At 44.9% G+C, this 22,333-nt stretch overlaps 1 protein-coding gene across 24 annotated transcripts in view; it reads right to left on the reverse strand.

Annotated features, from left to right (window-relative positions):
- The window catches only part of LOC136109475 (dynein axonemal heavy chain 9), a 195,468-nt gene that overhangs the window by 47,090 nt on the left and 126,045 nt on the right, over positions 1-22,333 (reverse strand). For all 24 annotated transcript variants that reach the window (XM_071816490.1, XM_071816503.1, XM_071816491.1 and 21 more), the window contains 4 exons: positions 19,794-19,958; positions 17,827-17,967; positions 13,493-13,663; positions 11,568-11,690 (listed from right to left, as the gene is read on the reverse strand). In XM_071816490.1, coding sequence (XP_071672591.1) covers positions 11,568-11,690; positions 13,493-13,663; positions 17,827-17,967; positions 19,794-19,958 — 600 coding nt within the window. The remainder of the gene's footprint in view (positions 1-11,567; positions 11,691-13,492; positions 13,664-17,826; positions 17,968-19,793; positions 19,959-22,333) is intronic.

Genomic DNA, 22,333 nt, shown 5'->3' on the forward strand with positions numbered 1-22,333 from the left:
ACTGAAGGCTGTTCTGCTCTAAGAGGTGCAGGAGAGCTGGGCTTCCCAAGGAGAGGAGAGCAGCGTCAAACTTTGGTATTTCTAATAGACAGAATTGAGTTGAGCTGGACTTCAACACAAAGAGCAAACTAGGGGAAGAAAGCAGTCAGAAAAAGAGGCTCCTTATGACAAATGGCTTCAAGTTTTTAGCAGAGGGAATGTGGGTAGATGACAGAGAGAAGGAGGTTGCAAAGCTGTTCCTGGTGGGTGCCGTGGATCCAGGCCATTTATTGAATATACACTGATACCATCACAGAAGCAATGGTTGGAAGAAACCTCTGGAGGTGTCTAGTCCAGCCTTGTGCTCAGACCAGGCCTACAGGCAGTGCTGGACCAGGCCAGCTGTGGCTTTGTCTACCAAAACGCCGACCTCTACAACAAAGCGCTCTCAGCCTCTCTGGGTGCTCTGTTGTAGAACTGCACTATTCTCCTGGTAAAAAGGATTCTTTTGGTTAATATGTTGAAGCTGAACCTCCCTACCTGCAATTTGCCACGGTTGATCCTAATAACTTTCACTGCCAATAACAAGGAGAGTTTGGCTCTGTCATCCCACAGCTGGACAAATCCTTCCAACTTCCCTCACAGGTCATGAGCTCCAGGACCAGAACTGGAGCTATAGGCAGAGTTGTACTTGCAGATATAACTATAGATGCTCTTCCAACAAATCAAGCCTTGCCCAAAGGCACGAATTCATCAGTATCTCCACAAAAGACACAGGTAAGAGCACAGCATGGACTGACTCAGTTTGGCGCTGACCATCTCCATGCCAAACTCCCTGGGATCCTGAGGATTCCATGAAGAGGAGTGTGAGGAAAGTGGCGATGCAGCAGATGTTCTTTCCATGTACGGATTAACACAGAGAAATGTCAGCGACAGAAGTACTTGCTCCAAAAATCAGTGCCATATCCCACTTTTTGTGAAAAACCAGCAAACGGAGCACAGAACATGAGAAATCGAATTTCACGGGATCAATGCTATCTATTCTGATCTGCCAACACCTTGTCCTCAAAGCAGTAAGTGTATTTGATGCACCTCTCATAGCTGAACACAATAGAACGGCAAAAGCTGAATTCAGTGGATTCATCAGTGCAAACACTTATATAAAATGTTTTAACACTGTTGACTTTTGAAGTGACTTACTTAAAATACCACTTCAGAATTTTGGCTGCTGTTGCTTCAAGAAGTCTCTGGGTGATGTTTAACAAGGGAGACTCTGAAAAATTGCTTTCTTCTTACTAAATGACAGCCATGTAATCAGAGATGATAGCCTCTCTCCCCCTGAACAACATGTTGCAGAATCGAGAAAGCCCTACTTGCAAGTATAAAGTCTGTATTATATAAATTAACACTAAAATTTTCAGTAGTCAACAACTTTAATTGCATTTATTAGGAGTGATGGTATTAATAAGAGATGTTTCTATTTAAAAGCCAGTGCAATGAAAGCTATCTCAATCAGTAATCTTTCTGTGAATATTAATTGCTTTTCTATACCTCTGCTGTGAAATTTTCCAAGGCACTGACACCAGCCATAAGACTTCACTGTTTCCAAGTAGCAGGAGTAAAGGCGGGAATGGTCCACTGGGACAGCAGGTGGGTACCACCCATCAACCTGTAGCGTGGCTATTTTTGTCCGCATAATGAAGAATCCATTTGTCAATCAGAGTTGTCATGGAAATGGAGACACACAGAAAACATCGATCAAAATAAAATACGATCAAAAGAGCAGGAGGACTAAAGATCCTGTTTTAGAAACTGACCCTACAATCACCTCTGGTGGCTGGAAACAGGAGGGTCTTGAGTTTGTATCTCAAAATGAGACTTTGGGAGCAAAACGGGGCTCTTCATATCACATCGAGGCGAGGATTACGGTTTTCTCAGAGAAAATGATTTTTCATTCACTGAATCATAGACAACTTGCTTTATCACTTTGGGTTTTCTTGACATTTTCTCGTCTAAGTCAGAACCAGCTTTAAACCGGAGCCGACGTGGCAGCAGATCTGTGAATGTGACACATTCATGAATGCAAAATACTCTCTTTCCCCCCACGGCTGTAGGAAATACAACATGTATCAGCCATTGGCTTGGAGAAAGAAACCCTAATTGTCACCGCAGGGCAATGCTGGTGTCCTCACAGGGTGTCCTTAGTTACAAGGCCTTTCAGAGAGTCAATGAAGGGAAACGGGATCATTGCAGAGACACAACAACGCGGGGGACAGGGACACGTTCCAGATGGGCACAAGGAGCTGAAGATAGGCTCATTTTCCCCTCGCTGCCTGCAGAGGATGGGCTGAGTCTGAAGTGAAAGGAACAGCTTCCAAGGTCTGGTGTCATTGCTACTGCATGTGATTTATCTCCTGCTGCCAAATACACCACACCAAGCTTTTGTAAATTTATTAGAGAAAACACTTGCTCTTGTCGGTGACGGCAGTTATCCTATGGACACCATCTGGGCAAAACTGGCCCCAAGTTTAGGCATTCCTTCAGAATACAGAGCCAGTCAAACCAGCGCTGCCAGAGTGAGCTGCTAACACCTATGAACCACATTCCCTGGTAGCCATGAGACTGGTTATATCTGATTCACTTTCAGTCTTATCTCCTGATACATCTTGCTTTAAAGAAAAATAATCCCACTGTACCTATACATTGAGAAGACACACTTTGCTTGCCTGAAGCTTGGGAAAAACCTCACGCATTTCAAATCGCCTTCTAAATATCTTAGATTAGCACTGCAAGTTCTGCTTATATAGGCTTCTGTGAATATTCATAATTTCTTCCCTTCATTTCCTGCAGGTGGCCCACATCTCGTTAGGAAAACCAGCATCCCCGCAGTTGGAAAAAGCTCCTGGAAGAATGGGAAAGTCCAACCTGCATCTGGCTTTAATTGATAGATTGCATCATTCTGAAAATAGATGTATAGGGAGATGAATTACTGCACTACTGTTAACTAGAGGGATTAATGTAGAAAATGATGGATTATTTGCCATCTTTTCCATTGAGGTTTTGCCTTATATTATTCATTCACTGAAGGTCTTATTTTCTGTTTAGCTGCACTACCTGAATTACAAAACTTATAAGAAAAACGTCTACCCAAGGTAAAAATAAAGACATGATGGGTTTGACAAACTTCAATCAGCTCTTGACACAAAAATGTTGTTTTAATCATCCTTGTTTCTTTCATAAAATCTGATAGACAAACTCACTGCTCAGTGTGTCCCATCTTCATTCAAACTCCTTGCTTTCTCCCCATATCTAAATTGCACTAAAGCGTATGTAGTGCCATGACATGACACTATACAAAAAACCATGCTTCTTCTTATCTGCAGAATCCTTCCTGGAACATCATGACACACAGAACCCTCATGGCTGGACAACAGCAGTGGTCTGAGGAGTGATGACTTGGGTCTCATTACCTTTCATTGGGAAATTCCAGGTGAAACCTGTATCATGAATCAGAAAGCGACAGCTTCAGCACTCAAGTCCTTCCTGCTAGTAGGTTCTTGCAGCTCCACTGGATAAGAAAAGTCAGCAACAGAAATGAGAATTAGTCATAATCTTCCTATTCTAGTTGCTTGTAAGCACCCACCAAATTTTCATGATTTTGCCTGCGATGTTTCACAGCTGGGTTCACATTGCCATTTTTCCTGTGTTTTCTGCAGGTGTTGTACAGGTGGTTTTGACAATGCTGCTCTGTCAAGCCACACTTCCCATGGTTCTTCTTCACTCTTTGATGCTCTCCAGCACATCAGGGACACGCAGCCAGAACCAGAAGCAGGCCATGGGTGACAGCTGAAAGGTGGTACTTGTGTATTCCTGAAAAGTTCCCTGTATTTGACTGTTACGAAACACAGATGGGCCCTCACCATGGGCCAATGCACAACAAAACTGAAAGAGAAAATATGTCTCATGGACTGGAAGAGCTCAACTGAAGGATCTGTTCCAGGATGTCACCAGCTGGAAGGCTCTCAAGGTCTGTGGTTCTGTGTCCTGATACAGATCACAGAATCATTTTGGTTGGAATGAGATCATCGAGTCCAACCATAACCTAAATCTAGCACTAAACTACATCCCTAAGAACCTCATCTATATGTCTGCTCAACCCCCCTAGGGATGGTGACACCACCACTGCCCTGGGCAGCCTGTACATATATGTGCACACAGGTATAGACTCATCTCTCAATGAGGCTTCTCACAGCTCTTCTCACAGCAAAAGCCTCACCCAAGGTTTCATGGGGGCACCACAGCAGAACTGGCCTCAAGAACAGGCAACCAGAGTCAAGAAGCTGCCTTGGTGCACTCAGGTCCCTGGCACAATCCTCATCCGTGTGCCGCACGACCTGCTCGAACGAGCTCACCAACCAAAACTGCAAGCAATCTATGCCGGTCCCTCGCTATCCTCTATCACAAAGACTTTCCAAATGTCTGGTGTGAATCTTTCTCGCATTACTTTGAGATGCACCTTGCTTTATCCCTTACTGATACAGAAAAACTCTCCTTTGGAGTACACATTTGAGGACCATGCCCTCCTGTCCCTGTAATCTTGAGGGCCTCAGACATAATCCCTTCTCCCTCTCCTCAATCTCTTTTCGCAGTCAGGTGTTCAGGTACCTGACACTTCTCACTGCTCTCCTCCACCCCGTTTCTAGAAGGTCCACATCTTTCTCCGAACACAACACTCAAAGATGGAATCAGATTCCAGCAGAGGCTTGGCCAACTCTGAGTGAAGTCAAAAGCATGTACCCATGGCCCTATCAGCCTAAACTGGTTGCACAAGGATGCTCCATTCAGGTACTGGTGATACTGTGGTCAGTGATGCAGTGATCACACGGTGGGGATGATACCAAGACAATGAGTCTCTCCACAAAAGGCCATCTCATGTGCCTCAAAGCAAGTAAGGTTTTGGTGTTACCATCAGGGTTCCAGAGATTGTTCCCAAACAAAATTTGGCTGAGCACTTAATCTGCAGTCTCTACAGGTGTTCATGTGAACCAACACATGCTCTACCACATTTCAGAAACAAGGAGCTCCAACAGGTCACAGAATCCCAGGCTGGCTGGAGGCTGAAGGGACCTCTTCAGATCCCCCAGTCCAAGCCCTGCTCACGCAGGGTCACAGAGCAGATCACACAGGTGGGTCCAGGCGGGTTTCAATGTCTCAGAGAAGGAGACTCCACACATGCCCTGGGCAGCCTGAGCCAGGGCTCGGGAACCCTCAAGGTCCTTTATGGCAGATCTGGCTTAAAACGAAGAACTAATAGAGGAGTCAAATCCAAGCCATTTGCCTTCATTGCCTTTCCAAAAGGCATCTTACACATGTAGGTAAGATGATGCCCAAAAGGGGATGAGGGCTGGCTCACCCTCGGCTGTGAGCAGAGCTCAGCTGTCAGACCTCAGAGCTCACTCCTGGGCCCACAGGTCACCGGTATCTTCTCAAGAGTGCACTGCAACTGGTTTGGTTTGGGGTTTTTTTCTGCTTTTTAAGTAAAGCAGATGACTTCAGAAGATGTACAATGTCTACAAAAGACACATTTGATACCTAAAAGATACCTCTGATGAAGCAATTACTTCCCTTTCCTTCCATTTAAAGAATGAAGGAACTTCTACATGCCCAATGAGCAGCTGCCAGCAGGTTTGTGTCGTGGGGAGTGCAGGACAGAGGCTGATGCTGCTGTGGGGGCGTCCAGAAAAACGCAGTTTCCACTGCAACCAAACCAACAAAGTACATCTTGAAATATTTGGTGTAGTCAAAAACCTCTGCTGTATTTCAGATAAACATCAGATCACCAGCCAGAAGGTTAAAAAGAAAAGAAGGGTTATTTCTGTGAGACATTGGGAATGTTTCTCTGAGACTGGAGTGCCAGTGGGGACAGATGAATGTCCTCAGGAAACTTCTAGATGAGAGAAGATAAATGCACGTCAAAGTGTCATAATCAATGATTTCTATCAAAGATGCACCAAAAGGCTGTAGATCTGAAGAGCAGAGTTAATAGAAGATAATTAAGACTATGGTTTTCTGGCTTAATAATAATTCTGAATGTCTACGGGAAGCTGTGAGCTGCAAGCGTTTCATATCTGTCCAGTGTGATCAAAGGACCTTGCTTATGCACAGAGAACACAATATAAGCAGCAGATTGTGTCACAATGAATCCTTGACAAGAATGAAAAATGTTAGTGTCCAGAAAGCACAAAAAGTGAAAGTTGGAGGAGAGAGTTCTGTTCTTTCGTCAAAAAAATCCAGTTTCTTAAATGTAAAATATATGCTTTGGTATTTTATCTCATAAGCCATACACGCGGTCTTATCATCTGCATTCTGCAAAATTATAAATATGGAGTTAATATACTACTTTGTCTACTGCTGTTCTCCTCCTCGAAAGCTGAATTCAGTATTTAGAGCTCATTATTCGCATCACATTTATTAGACAATGCCCTTTCAGTCGCGTTTTCATATCTGCATAATGAAAATCCTTCCTTTTCAGAAAAAGATGAGGGAAATGATTGGGATGAAGAAGTAATCCGAGCTGGCCAGGTGTATTCTTGCTGTATATTAACTAGCCTCACTTATCCTACGGGACACATCTGCATTCCGAGATGAAGAGGCACTGCAGAAAATATCACAAAGAAAAGAAGACTCAGGAAATGCGCATCCGTGCACAGGAGACCCAGCGCCGCCCGCATCCCGCCTCTGGGAACCGGACGGGCGCCCGGCTGATGGGACCGTGGTTCTGCAGAAGGCACGAGGCGGTGTGGACACAGCAGGGCCACAGGGAAATCCACTCACCCAAACTTCAGCGGGCTCAGAACTGCCCCAGTCTTTTAAAAAGGGCAGGTTTGGGAAAAGGCAGCGGTGAAAATGAATAGCAAGGGCATGGTCGCTGGCTGTGCTGGTGGTGGTGAAGCTCAGGAAGAGCTCAGCTTAACTCTGGGTACTTTCGTGTGATTTTTTCTAGGCAAGTACAAACTGCTCTGCTGAACCTCTAAGAAACACATGGGTGGTATTTTGGCACTGGGCACTCAATAGAAAATGCGCAACTATGCATCGTGTGAGGCTTGGCCTGAGCTAATAAGGCAGATTGTGTTAGATCAGGATTAAAACCATGCTCATGCACCTATAAAGCCGTTCCAGAATAAAACTGCCTCAGACTATGGGGGGAGGGAGTTTCTGTCTGCCCATCTCACACCCAGACGGTGAGGAGAAGACACACACTTTTGTCTTGCCTGCTGATCTGCTCCTGAATCTGCGGCTACAGAGAAAGTCCAGGCACAAGCTCACCAGGAGCCACAGAGCTTGCCAGTGTGTTGCTGGCTCACATTTGACTTTGGCAAACTCATCGGCTCTCAGAAAATTTCGGGACACAGCCCAGGGTGTAGGACAGTCCAGGGTCTGTCCACAGTAAACAACGTATGAGGCCTCTGTGGTTTGGGAGGTGAGGGGAGTTTTGCTGTATGGATTCACATTGTGCCACATCACCCACAGCCATGGCCAGAAGCAGCTGCTGACCCATTTTACTTGTTAATCTGGACATGGTCTGGAAGCCCCAAGAATCATAAAACCCAGTTCAGTTGAGACAATACTCAGCTTCCATCCAGGTGTCAACACCTTCATCTTATGACACCGGAGACCTTCCAGTGAAGGAAAGAAGGAAAAAAAGGGGGAAAAACCCTACAGAGGACAAGCTCTACACTGATTGTATGTGAAGTTAAATTTTGCAACAAAACTATCAAGATGGTCATTTGTACACGGCTGTGGCCTGACATCCTGTGCAGTTCAAGCAGTAGCATCGTTGTACCTTTGCGGTTTAAGGTGTATCCAGGTGTATCCAGGTAACCAACAGCCGAGTCAGGAGATACGGACAACCTGGTGCACACACAAAAGACTTCTGAAGAAGTACCAACCAAAACCAAAACTTTCAAGCCGAGTACTGGGAACAGAGAGGGTGAGGAAAGTATAACTTACTGTAATAAAGGAAACTGAAAAAAGACAGAAAATCTCATTAAGAGTAAAAGAATACTTCTGATTTCTCAAGAGATCACTATTAAGCACCTGCAAAAGACAGGCCTTGGAACGGAAACAACCAGCTCTATTGAACACCTGAAGCAGGGACTCAGCAAAGGCACTGCTTTCATTAAATGATAACATTTCCTCCCCTTCCTGCTCTTAACTAACCCTTCCATGACCCAGAGGCAGAGTTTGCACTGAGGATAACGAGTGTCCTTTGCTAGCATCTCCCTGGCTCCAGAGCAGAGCAATTTCCCTCCACAGGTATTAATTCTTCTCCCATACCAGCTGAGTGATGAACAGAATCAAGTTAAGCTCAGAGCAGTTTTTCTCAACCTGTACCGAGTTTGAATTCTCTCCTGTTTTAGGCTATTGTTTCAGCGCTAAAAAGCCTGAAACTCACCTTTTCTTTCCCAATTTTATCAGCAGATTTAATGAAAGATATTACCTTTCCCTACAAACCGTGCCCTTCTGGACAGGTATGTGGGTTTCTTCATTCCGGGGTAAATATTGAGCTGCCCTGGCACACACATGACAGCAAAAAGCTCTGTGAAACGTTTCACTAAACCATAGGATGTTTCAAAAAGATGGACCCGGTTTGAAATCTCTGTATTTCAGCAGCCATGAACTGCCCATGAATCAAACTCTTACTCACTTGAAAGGGCGAGACATCGAGTTTCAATGATTACTGCTAATGTGGTAACTCATTAATCCATTTGTAAATTTTTGTGTAATTGTAACACGTTGCCATGGTGAAATACACTGCTTTGAAATTGGGTCCATCTTTCCGAATCACCCTGTATTTTCCTGAAAGAGGATGGAAAACTAGATCATAAACACACGTCGGATGCTCCAGCATCATGAACTGCACAAATGCAAGGAACTATTAGCCTATATATATTATTATTCAAAGAAGAACAATAAATAATAATCCAAGTCACACAAGGCTATTTGCATGCCCAGAGTCCTCAACATTTAATGAGGTTTCCTTTGAAGTTAATGTGCCCAAAGTGGGAGGCACAGAATGGGCCATAAATATCAGTATTGATTTCTTTTGGCAGGACTGTCTTGGCCTGGAACCCCTGGCGAAAGGAGCGTTTTGTGAAGGAGCATTTTCAGTGTTTCCATAAAAAATTAGCAGAATGCTAAATTCCACTCGGAATTTGAAATATGAATCTGAAATGCACTTTGCTCAAGCTTTGTTGAAGAAACAATTTATTATAGCACTTAATCTTCCTGATGAAAGAAAAGGAGATTTTAGCCTATTAATGAGCTGTATAGAAGCCATGACTAATTAACCTAATTATAGCAGTCTGTGACAAAATGTGATTGCACTAAAACCATGCCTGGAGTAACTAGAGTTGCCAAAAACTCAAAAGCTAATAAACCAACACATATTAATAGAACATAAACAATAATAAAGTTGACACTGGCCAATATGATTTATGGTAAAATCAATACCACGATCATCACAAAAGACAATCTGAAATGCATTCGGTAATTCGATAATATGGAATGCACTATCTGAAAATCCTGAAATACACTGAAGTGGGGCAGATTATTGACCATCGACTGAAACTCTTTGAGATGTGCAGGAGTTTCCATCTGTGGTGGGTGCAATCGCCCCTGCAGCCAAACCAGCAGCAGTTTGGTTCAGGTTCAGAGGAGGGAAAGGCCTGAGCTGCAGCCGGGCCAAGAACTCCTGGTAGGAAACCCACAAGAGATCAGAATGGGAACTGAACACCAATGAGTTGTGGGCGCAGGGAGTCTTGTGTAGACTTTTCCTACTCTGTGCAATTAACTATGAGTCAACCACTTTATTCTATAAATAAGACAGCCTGGCTGAGCTCACTTTGAGTGGGCTGTATGGCAATAGTTTTACTACTCACAGGTCAGTGGATGAGCCCAATTTAAATTTAATAATTTAGCTTAAGTAAATGCACACTAAATACAATTAATCATTTAGAGGTATGAGTTGTATGATTTTTAATATAGTCCTTGCTTCATGTTACTTGGTGAGCTGGATTTGCTAAAAACTTAAGCTGTGAAGTTGTGCTCATATTTACCAAAAGCAACTACAAACCACACTGAGCACTTGCAAGATAAGGTCCCGTTGGCACTTTGCTGGGAAGAATGGAACTGACTGGGGAACAATAATGATTCCAAGGTTAATGCGGAGACATCACAGACATCTGCGGGACGGGGCCTGATTTGCACTTTGAGGAGAAGAAAGGTTCACACAAAACAGCACCTATGAGACTATGGACCATAAACAGTGCCTGCAAAACAAAGGCACATGTTGGATCAGTGAAAAAGATCCAATTAGAAGCAAGAAGACCCCAAAGAGAAATATTGCTATTGGACTGGATCACGGTACAAATGGTTTGTAAAGATACAAAAGTCTATGGTTTTCTATGCTTGGACCTCTGCACAGGTACCCAGCTTGAGCCAGCCCTCCTGCTATTCTATTCCATTAATCTCTTTTTTTCCCGAGAATTTTGTTTCCCGAAAGTCTGCTCTCCATACAGTTATCAGGCCTCGCCTGAAAGTTTGCCTCTGCAGTTCTAAAATACAGACTCTGGAGCGAACGGTTATCAGGGAGGGGAAGCACCAGAAAATTTGCACTGCGACGGGTACAGGCTCCTGGAGAGAAGGTCAGCAGCATTTGGCTTGACATATTCCCCCATGTAGTAAATAACAGAGTGAACCTGCCACCCAACTCTTTAAAGTCGCACTTCCCCGCAAAATCTGAACATTGTTCTGCAGTTAGCAGAACCCTAAATTACTCCCTTGTGACACCACCTCAACCAAAAACCTCAACGGACTCAGTGGGAGAGGAGAAGCTGAGTGAAAAGGGCTCGTCTCACAGCTATTGCAAAGCAACGCCTGGTGACAGTCCCCTCAGTTCCTGCCTAACTCAGGATAAGCCTCCAACCCCCTCCAGCAACCAAATCACACCCTGCTGAATCAGGTCCAAAAGCAGCACAATTCACACTTGTTGACAAATAGGAGAAAAGATGGGACAGCTCTTGTCTCTTTGGGTTGCTCTTCCTCATCTCTCACTCCAAACACATGGCAGTTCTTGAATCTTCTCATTGCTCTGATAGTATCTGGTTGCAGAAGGTGTGCCAGCTGTCCATACTCTGTTCCCAGTACATCTCTGCAGATGGTCGTATCTACCTTAAATTCCCACTTCCTCCCAAATACAGCGAAGATCCCCATGTCCTTCACAATCTATAACCACAAAATCAGGCGATATTCTCACTCCTCTCTTACAGAGAGAGAAGCCTAAATCTCTGAGGGAAAAAACACCTTTTTGAGGACACACAGATCATCAGGGGCACAGTCATGAAGAACACACAAAGTCAGTCTTGTACCTACAGAACTCTCCATTTCCATGGCATTTTTGTGCCACTTCTCAGGTACGGTCAGGACTTTGTTCACCAGAAACTATAAGTACCAACCCGAAGGCTGCTGAAGGGCTTTTAGAGGAGATAAGGGATGCTGATTTCCCACAGTTCATGTGAAACAGGTACCTTGATTCCTCCCCAGGAGTGATTAGACAGGAACTCCACGGGGCTTGTGACTCTGGTCTGCGCTGGGTATCTTAGTAGGAAATCCAGTTCTACTATGTTGATTTCTTTACTCATCAGAAGTATCTGTAAGTCCAAACAAACAAGATAACCTTGAGAAGCCGGGATACAGAGCAGTAATACACTGGAGAGATTAATTATTCAACTCACATAACTGCCAAATGCGTGGCTAAAAATTACACAGTGCTCCATGTTGGAGGGGTGTGATGAAACACACCGTGTGGGTGCTTTGGGTCTCCCCAAAAGAGGACCAGGAATGAGGATGGAGATCGGCAATGTAAGAGGATCAAAACTATGTAGCAAGCGCTGTGATCCACATTCATAGACAGCAGACTGGGGACAAGTCCCTGCCAGCAGAGACACAGGTTGAAGGATGTGCTGCACGTCCCTGCACTTGATATCAGTAGCTTGAGGACAGATGACTTCTTAAAATGAACCAGAGCACGTACATCCCTAACGAATGCAAGGTATGTCTTGTCCACCTCTCACTGTTGTGCTCAGTTTTGAAAGTGAGCAGGGACATACTGAGAGTCATTTGAAAACAAATGAATGAACAAACAAACAAAAATACAAACCAAACCTTATGGTACATGCACCAAGAGAATAAGCAGGTCCCTGAGGTCTCAAACACTACGGAGCACCTCGGTCATTCAGCTCCTACCAATGTTTTTACCACCAATGGTGGCTTTTGGGAATATTAATACATGGAGTCAGACTGCCAGAGCTATGTTGGAGGTAACTCTGGAAAGCTGTACATGCTCCTGAGTCCAGTTGGAGCCACTGCTCCAAGTGCTCTGCTGGACTGCTGAACCATCAGAGACAAACTCCAAAACCCTGAACATCAATTCTGGGTGGAAAAAGAGCAGTTCTAGAGCGGTGAGTTTGCCTTTACTTGTCACAGATCTTAAACTGCATCTCACTGTTGCCCAATAGGCAGTGGCATCTGCAGCGTGCCTGGCATCTTTCCCACCGATGATGGTCGTGAGCTGTTCAGCTCAAGAGCCAACTGGTTTATTATATGGGAGGATCTTGGGTCTCATCACTCAACTGTCTCCACACACTGAAACGCTGGTTTTCCTAACAACTTAAAGTTACCCATTAACTATTTGTAATGCTCAGTGTAGTTACAAGCACAATATGTGCTACTTAAATACTTTATTTAGAGATATATAATAGAAACTGTAGGTATCTTTTTGGTCAAAATTAAGGCTGACATTGCAAAATACAAGCTCACTTTTTACAGACAGATAATCTACTAAGTATATCGTTAGAGTCCATTGTTTGTACATATATATGTGTATGTATATATATATACTTACTTTCCTTTTTACACACAGCACTTCATTATGTAGAGTTGAAAACATGATGCCAATTACTGATCAAGGTTTACAAGACCTGCACAGTGTTCCAGCAGTTCTGACTTTGTTGATATCTGCATTCAACATGTCAGGGCATTTACACAGCCATTCCCCACACAAACTTAATCACAACCTCACCACACCATGCCAAGCACTATTTATTGATTGAATTTGATTTCACTCAAGATGATACTAACACACCAGACAAAGACAGCAGCTATGTAGCACATACTTATTTCAGATAAAACCAGTAAGTCTTCAAGACAGGCTTGCCTTGTCCTTTCAGGTCCTGCAAGTGGGTATTACTCTCTCAGAGTCAGTGTAATGCAAATCAAACACAGCATCTCTGGCTGTTATCAGCAAGAGAGACAGAAAAGAAGTTTCTCAGCCTTTATATTTGCTGCTCTGATGCTGAAGGCCACAGCTGTGACAGTTTGAGCTTTCCCTGCATGCCAGTATCTTTACCTGTAAAATCATTGCATACAAATTGTGTGGACCAGAGGTGTTTACCTGGAAGGTAACTTGAGCGGTGTAAGTCAGTTTATCACACTCGAACAGCCCCCGGGTTGTGTACTGGAACACGGAGAAGGTGATGCTGTCGATGAGGTTCAGCAGGCGCTGGGGGAGGCTCTCGTCGGGAGGTGCCCTCTCAATGGCTTTGTGAAACACAACACTGAACGCCTGGGTGGGGAGACAGAGAAAGATGCCGATGGTCTTTGCGTGCTCCTGGGTATCACCTGAACAGTGGTAATAAGTGAAGCCAACTCAGATGCTTTATCTCTGGAGCCAAAAACAAAGTGATCCCCCTGCCCAGCAGTGTGGCCCACCAGCTCCAGGAGGCTGGGGAACAAGTCTAGAGACCAAACCCTGTATCTGCCTTCAGCTGCTTTTCCAGGAACATAGAGCCAGGTAACGATCACATTCCATGTGACATCTGCAGTGACTCATCTGCAGTTTTATGTCTGGTTCTGGACAAGGGGGACAAGGAGAGTCCAGTGGAGAGACACAAAGATGCTGAGGGGTCTGGAACATTTTTCTTGTGAGGAGAGATTGAGAGAGCTGGGGCTGTTGAGCTGGAGAAGAGAAGCTGAGAGGGATCTGATCAATGGGATCAATATCTCAGGGTGGGTGTCAGAGGATGGACCAGACTGTTCAGTGGTGCCCAACGCCAGGGTGAGGGGCAACGGGCACAGACTGAAACACAGGAGGCTCCATCTGAACATGAGCAGAAACTTGTTTGCTGGGAGGTGCCAGAGCCTGGCCCAGGCTGCCCAGAGCGGGTGTGGAGTCTCCTTCTCTGAGACATTGAAACCCGCCTGGACCCACCTGTGTGATCTGCTCTGTGACCCTGCGTGAGCAGGGCCTGGACTGGGGGATCTGCAGAGGTCCCTTCAACCCAACCAGTCTGGGATCCTGTGACTCTGTGATGGTGCTCTCCGGGGTTTGAGAAAGCAGTGACAAGACAGGCTGACTGAATTAAGACACAGTGGATATAGGAAACATTTCTCTGACCAAGTGTGTTCTCTCATAGGGCTTTCTCCACAAACGTTGAGCCAAAAGACAGTGGCGTTCCCAGAGGAAAGCCCGCCTCCCATTGCACAAGTGTTTCAAGTTACAAAAAAACTATTTCCCCAATTTAAAAAAAACAAATCCGCTGAGTATTTTACTGTTTGGATTCAGCAAAGGACAAGATGAGAAGGGCAGGTAGGATTTCACCTTGTGAAAGCGGGATTAACCCATCAGAAAAACCCCCTCGGGATGGGCACATGCATCAAGTGATGCTCTTATATAAGATATTGAGGATCCTTGTAATAACACTTCTGATCTAAATAAGAAAGGACAAGAAAACTTCCAAAGCTGTCTGGAGAAAACCCATTAGCAAATTATCAAATGCAACTGGAAAAATTGAAAAAAAAACCAAAACTAAATTAGCAATGCAAAGGCTCCATAGACTGGGACCCAGCTAACAGGAAATAACCAGGCCAATACAAATTAATAGCACCAGCTGGACAAGGCATGACTATGTTGGCAGCATTATTTTTAAGGTCTACAATGGAAAAATGATGCCTCAACAAATTATAGTAACATTGATACCCACTGCATTATTAAATAATGGTAGAATGGATTTTCCTGCTTACATTTCTTTAAATTGTGTTAAAACATGCTGCAGTTGCATATAAATCTTGTGTGCTCTAATTTATAATGGGCTTCTAGCTGTGCAGTAAGTAGTTTAAAATCATGTCTGTGCATCTTTACACGATGTTTTATGATCTGTCATCAAAATTTATTAGATACAAACATTTCATCCACTAATTTTCTATGTATTTATACACATCGCTAATGTTAACTGGAAAACATAAACCAAACCAAACACAGCAGATGTAGATTAAAGGTGAAACCTCAGAACTCCTCTATCTATTATGTATGTGTAAGGAATGCATCTTTCAAGGGGGACCCTTGCCCAAAAGATATTCTGCACATTTTCCTGATAAAATTATTTCAGTATGTGAGTCGTAGATATCAAAAAATAAGGCTTCTTTGTGCATGAGGCTCCAAATATTGTATTCTCTTCTCAGTTACTTTTTCCAGGTCACTTGTCAAGGTAAGAAATCATCTGGAAGAAGTTTTAGATTAGGACACAACATCTCATTTAACCCTCCATGTGCCAAAATGCCTTTCTTGCATGATTAAAAAGTCTTCAATTTATCAAAACATTAAAGCTGGAACTCATCAATAAATACTCTGAAAGGTCCTTGGGTCTGTACTGGCCAGACTTATCAAGACTGCTCTGGCAAGGCCAGAAATTGTCTGCACTGTCCTTAGAAGCCACTCAGGGATAAAGAGAGCACAGGAAGAAGGAACCCTGGCCTGAGCAGCTCCGAAGACAAAGGGGATGGCTTGAAAGAAACTCCACTTGCTAACGGTCAAGAAGCAGAAAACAACTGATTGAGTGATGCCCAAACATGAAACAAAGACAGGAACTATGAATTCACTCCTGCTCATGTATTTTGTTCCACAGATGTAGCTTCTCCATTGTGGCGAGCAGAGTCGCAGCCTGTTCACACCTGCCATAGAGAGGCACTGGTGTCTCAAAGATAGTCAAGAAACTTGGAAAATACAGTCAAACTCTCATTCCCCTGAAAGCTACTGGCTTCCACTGGGCTTTGCTGCCACGTGGCGAGTGGGACGGTTCAGCTCCATCACTATGAGCAGTAATAATTACATTGAAACCAACCTGTCGTGTTGGAAATGTTCTCCAGGTGTTCTGGTGAGAACGGCTCTGGGTCCAACTGCTCTCCTAAGGATGGACATCATTCGTAGTTCTCCATGTAACATGTCCACGTACTACAGAGTTACACTTGCTATGCAGGGAAGGGTAGTCTATGTAGACAAGACAGAGTAGCGAGGCCTTTGGAACATAGACCCTTTGGTTATGTCTCTTCTACTTCTATTTTAGGAGCACAGGGTAAGAAGTGGTCTCTCTCCCAGCATGATCCCTGCTGCGGTGACAACACGAGCATGCCTATAGCTGAGTCCAGCAGCCACACTCCGAGGTGGTAACACACCCATAAATTCCACCTGGACTTCTAATCTAAGTACATTATAGGCAGCAGGCTTGCTTGTCTGTCTGACAGCCACACAACATTGTGAGAAGAGCAGAAACCAGCCCTCCAGAGGACTCCTCCAAACCAAAAGGTGGTGAACATTCAAGTCATGCACATACTGCCTACTCCTTCACACCAGCCACACGCAGACACTAACCCAGAGTTAGACTTCACACCACGCCCCTGACTACCCGAAAAGCTTTTGTAAGGGTCACGTAGGAAACATCCAAGCTCCCAAAAGCCCAGCTGCTGGGGACACCTCTTGTGTTGCAGAGATGGCAGTAGGAATGACTTGCCTTTTGTATAGAAGGTGGCAATAAATCCCTGGTGATGTGGTCTCAGTGAGACAGGGCTGTGTATAGAGAGTGACGCGATGTTTTAATACGGTGTTCTTTAAGAAGTCAGGACTGTTTCAACACCAAGACCTTGGATAATTTTTAAGGGCTGCAGCAATCCCTGTTAACTTATGAAATATCTGCACAGGCATTATGACCCTGATGACATCACAGATACAGAACCAATGTAAATATAAAAAGATTAACTGCCGGAGCAAGTGACTTCAAACACTGCGCAAAATCTCTGCATAAATATATAAACTGCATAGAAATAAATACTTTGTTGGCTTTTTCCCCAGATGATATCTTTTAGATCCATTGCTCATCTTGTTCTGCCAGGCCAAGGCTCTGAATATGGAAGAAAGGACAAATTGTAAGGTTCTGCTTTGCGAAGAAACTTCCTGGATTTTTAGAAACAATGCGTCGCTCAGTCAGACCGTGTCTTTTCACAAGAATTCAGCTGCTTAGAAAGAAACCAAGCAAATAAAAATAGCTAATTAAGGCTCATCTAACCTGATCCCAATCCAACCACCTGTGATGGGCTGACTGGGGAATTCGGAGCTGAGTGGGGACCCCGGCCCACGCTCAGCGCTCGGCACAGACGGACCTTTTCTCTTGGCATTCAGACCACCCCTCATCAGTGATGAACGTGCTCTGCTCAGTGTTCGCAGCGAGTTCCCAGTGAGTGCTAAACACTATTGCAACACAAGAGTAATATATGTAGAGTAATAAAGAAATAAACTACAGGAAACTTCCCCCTAAAACCAAAGCAGCAGAATGGGTTCGGTTAGATCACCTTTTTTGTCTGGGAGTTCAAATACCCCCAGGAGGCCCAAGATGACAACTTTGAACCTCAGTAAGACACAGAAGCAGCAGTATTGCCCCCGCAGCCGTGGGGAGGTACCTTCAGAGAGAACTGGTACATGGGGTGGATGGCGTGGAGGTCGCTCATGATGAAGTACAGCAGAGAGGCCCGCGCAGCAGCTGGTCTGTAGTGCTCTCTGGCCTCATTAATCTTGGTTTCTGTCACCTTAGACTCCTGGACCTGGGAGGAAAACACAGAGCAAAAACACTGTCAAAATATCTGTGTGAAATTTAACGTGCAGCCCAGGGGAGGGTTGACATCTGCCACAAAGACCTCAGGCCAAGCAGTGGGTAACCACCCGCCGAACCATGGTGCAGCCAGGCCTGAGCGGCCCGCTCCCAGCATCCCCCTTGCTCAGCTGTATTCTCCATTTAACTGAATTTTCCGTTCTGCTGCCCAATCCTCTGATTCCCTGAGACCCCTCCAGGCTTCTCACTAAGGTCCCTGCTCTTCTCTAACTGGGATTGTTTTTTCTCATCAATGAGTTTCTCCTGCTAATTGTCCCCTCCTGTGCAGATCATTAATAACACAGAGCTGAACAGACTTAGTGCTGCTCTCGAGGCAGCCTCCTCCAAGGCTGAGAACTGCTAATTTACTACAGTTATTTACTGCCTTTCCTCACTAGCACTTAATGCACTCCTACCTTGCTGGCCAGGTGTCTGCATAGCTCTGTGATGGACAGGCTGAAAATCCATTTGGCAGATACATCACACCATTGTCATCTCAGTCCTGTTCGTTCTTTCATTCCACTTCAGCAACATAAAGTGACATCCTCAGGCCTCTCAGGGATTATTTTAGGCTCTGGCTATGTGCAATTATAAGTGTCTTGCAGCACAGCTACATGTCGCTGAGCCAGCGCTGATCCCCACAGAGGTGGAGAAGACATAAATAGAGCAGAAAGGACTTCCATAGGAATGGAAATGTTGACTGAACATTTTTCTTTGGGTAGACAGACCAAGAAAGATCAAGGGTTGATTTGAGAAGCAGACCTCTAATGGACCCTGAGGCAGCTTTCTATGTGGGTATCAGACACAGAAAAAAAAATGGTGCAGACTCCAAAATTCATCCCTGTTGCCACAGAGCTGGCAGTGACCAGCTTTATATTCACAACTTGTTTAGAAATCGAAGCACTTCCAGAACACCTGCTTCAAGAGGGAGATGCCAAGCTTGTCATGTCAAAACATCCCTTCAGCATCCCCTTTGGGGCTTCAAGCAAATGCTGCTTAGGGAGGGGAATGCACTTGATGTACTGTGAATGGCTAGCAGAAATTAATCTGTTTCTTCACACAAAGGAGCTCGGTTTGCTGAGGTTACAGTGCCGAGGAGCAAGGGGCAGTTCTAGACTGACCCCAGCACTCGGGTAACTTGTCCAGGCAGCTCGGGCCTGTGGGCTGGAGGAGGCCACGTCCAGGTGTGAAGGTGAGAGGACCAAGGGAAGCAGTTGAGATTGGCCATGTGCGTGTCCTACCACCATCCTGGCATGAGCACCACACTTCTCATGTCCCCTCAGCAACAGGGCAAAAGCATCATGCATTGAACTAACACCACATGGCCAGCAAGGTGAACCGGGCGGGTGGCGATGCTGACACTGCACAGCTAATGCAAACGCTGATTTGTACCCTAAGGAATGGCCCAGGTTCTTTCAGATTTATTCAACAGATTCCCTGGTCGGTATTAAAATCCAGCTTAATTGAACAACTGTGATATATTCAGGATTCTGCTGGAACAGTTTAAAGCTGTCTCGATACAGTGTGTAAATTTTATTGTCTTTACATCAGGCATCAACGTTTTGTCTTGGTCTTAAATAGGCCATTTAACATATAAAAGCTCCCAAGAATTAAATGACTTGAAGCTGTCCAGAATGCAGAGCACTTCAATTTACACCACTTCCTATTCTCTACTCAGCAGAAGGGGCAGAGGCGGACAGAGTAAAGTTACATTCTACCCAGAAATCCTTGGAGATAACATAACACATGCTTTTCTCTAGACTATCACTGTCTTTGTACCTTCTCTTCAATTTCTGCAGCTGTCTGTTTAGTGATCTCCAGGTTCTCCACCAACGCTGTGTCTCCCAGGAAGTTCCCAGATGCTGATGACAGCCGAGAGAGCAAGTTGTCCTCTAGCGTTTTCAAGGTGATTTTGAATCCATTCTGTTGCTTTGTGAGATTTGACTGCCAATAATAAATTCAGAAAGTTTTAGCCACAAAACTTGTTGTAAGGTAGAGATTAACCACCTCTACATGGGAACGAGCTTCTAACTGACAATTGCCATTGTTCAATATCGCTCAGTCCTGCCCTCTGTGACTCCTGGGCATGGGCAGAGCTCTGGGGATCGGTCCATATCCAACAAGTCACCAACTCACAAAAATCTTCAGGAGAAATAAGCTCTTTCACTAGAAATATATTACAATGCTGGAAATTAAAATAATCAAGATGGAAAGATCTTCATCCCCCATCTCAACCATACTTCTGGCACCTTTACCTTAGAAATATCTATTTATCTGGCTTAAGTCAGCCTAGCCAGACTCTGCTGCTTCTCACCCCTCCTGGTGAACTTTATATGGAATTGAGACAAGTTCTGGGCACATGGCAGATCGAGTGTCAAAAGCCAAGTGATTTAATGCCCCAAAGACAGTGTTTTGAAAACATCCCCACACCTTCCACCCACCTACAGTCTCTGAAAGAGCCCCAAAAATGGGAAAAGTGACCCTGTGTCTCTTCCAATCCCACAACACATAAGGGAGCCAGCAGTATTTGCTCTGTTGTCAGAGGTTTTCAGGTGGATTAATTAACTCCTTCATTAATAAGTCATCTTTCAATATTTGGGCTGAAATTTCATAGACGTGCTGCACAGACACTCATTCCACATTAATGTCAACCAAAGGATTCAGCAGCGTGTGCACTGAAGCATGCCTTTTATTGGTATTTCAGCTAAAAAAGGCTGGTTTAAAGGCCTGCTCCATAGGCATTACACACAGGAGTTTGCCCATGGTGGTAAATATTTTACAAGTCTCAAAACAGAAAACTAACACGGCTAATTTTGTGCATTCCTGTCATTCAAGCATAGCATGCCTTGAAAAATGACATTTTGCAAGTTATTATTCCAGACCATGGACTGTAAGCCCTGAAGTTATTAACGAGGGCGTGTGTGATTTTTGCTCCAATAGCTTGTAATCATCACACGATTTCTGCAATGCGCCCACGGAAGTGCGTTAATTCTGTATCCCCACAACATCCTGCATCTGTTGCAGCTTTATCCTGCTGTTGTTTTCAGCAGTCACAGGGTCATCACTTCTTATTTCTGCAGTGGAGCTCATTATCCGCTATTTCACAGGTGGTCAGTAGGTCAGAGAGGTTCTCCTGCCCCTCTGCTCTGCCCTGGGGAGACCACACCTGGAATATTGTGTCCAGTTGTGGCCCCTCAGCTCCAGAAGGACAGGGAACTGCTGGAGAGAGTCCAGCGCAGCCACCAAGATGCTGAAGGGAGTGGAGCATCTCCCGTGTGAGGAAAGGCTGAGGGAGCTGGGGCTCTGGAGCTGGAGAAGAGGAGACTGAGGGGGGACTCATTCATGTTTACAGATATATAAAGGGTGAGTGTCACAAGGACGGAGCCAGGCTCTTCTCGGTGACAACCAATGATAGGACAAGGGGGAATGGGTTCAAACTGGAACACAAGAGGTTCCACTTAAATTGGAGAAGAAACTTTTTCATGGTGAGGGTGGCAGAGCCCGGCCCAGGCTGCCCAGGGAGGTTGTGGAGTCTCCTTCTCTGCAGACATTCAAACCCGCCTGGACACCTTCCTGTGGAACCTCAGCTGGGTGTTCCTGCTCCATGGGGGGATTGCACTGGATGAGCTTTCCAGGTCCCTTCCAATTCCTAACATTCTGGGATTCTGTAATCTACAACAGCATTACTTCTGGGTAACAGGTTACTCTGAGAGCCTTCAAAATTTTGTTCCATTAAAAAAAAAAAAAAAAATCACAAAAACAACAGGCCAGTTTTGCAGGATTCACAGCCAAGCCCTTCCTAGCTCAGCCACAGCAGCCACCTTCTGCTCCTCGTCCTGCCTGCTGGTTTTATTGTATTATTTTAGCATCACAAAACAGAGAAAAAATAATCCCTGTATTTTCAGTCTGCTCCTGCAGAACCTGAAGAACCTCAACACTGCCCATCACAGCCCAAACGTGCAGGGGCTTTCACACACATGTTATCTCCTGAATCAACAAGGCAGGACCTCAACTCATGGCTGATTCCCGTGTAGCTTGGGGACCACATGCCAAAATCCTCTTTCTAAGGCAGCTCTCAGCACTCAACAGACAATGAACTGAAGTGAAAAATGGCTTTTGTCTCCAAACAGTGAAGTGTGGCGAAGGGGGAGATAATGGGAATCAGCCCTGATAAGACTACGTGGACCATGGGCAGCAACACCAGCACATGGGCCACAGTTACCCATGCAAAAGGAAATCACAAACGAGACTCATTAAAGGCCAGAGGGTTTGTGCTGACCTGCAAGGGGAGGTGTCAGGACTCGGCTTTCCTTGCCTTG

This window comes from Patagioenas fasciata, chromosome 18 (genome assembly GCF_037038585.1).
Source record: "Patagioenas fasciata isolate bPatFas1 chromosome 18, bPatFas1.hap1, whole genome shotgun sequence".
Classification (NCBI taxonomy): domain Eukaryota; kingdom Metazoa; phylum Chordata; class Aves; order Columbiformes; family Columbidae; genus Patagioenas; species Patagioenas fasciata.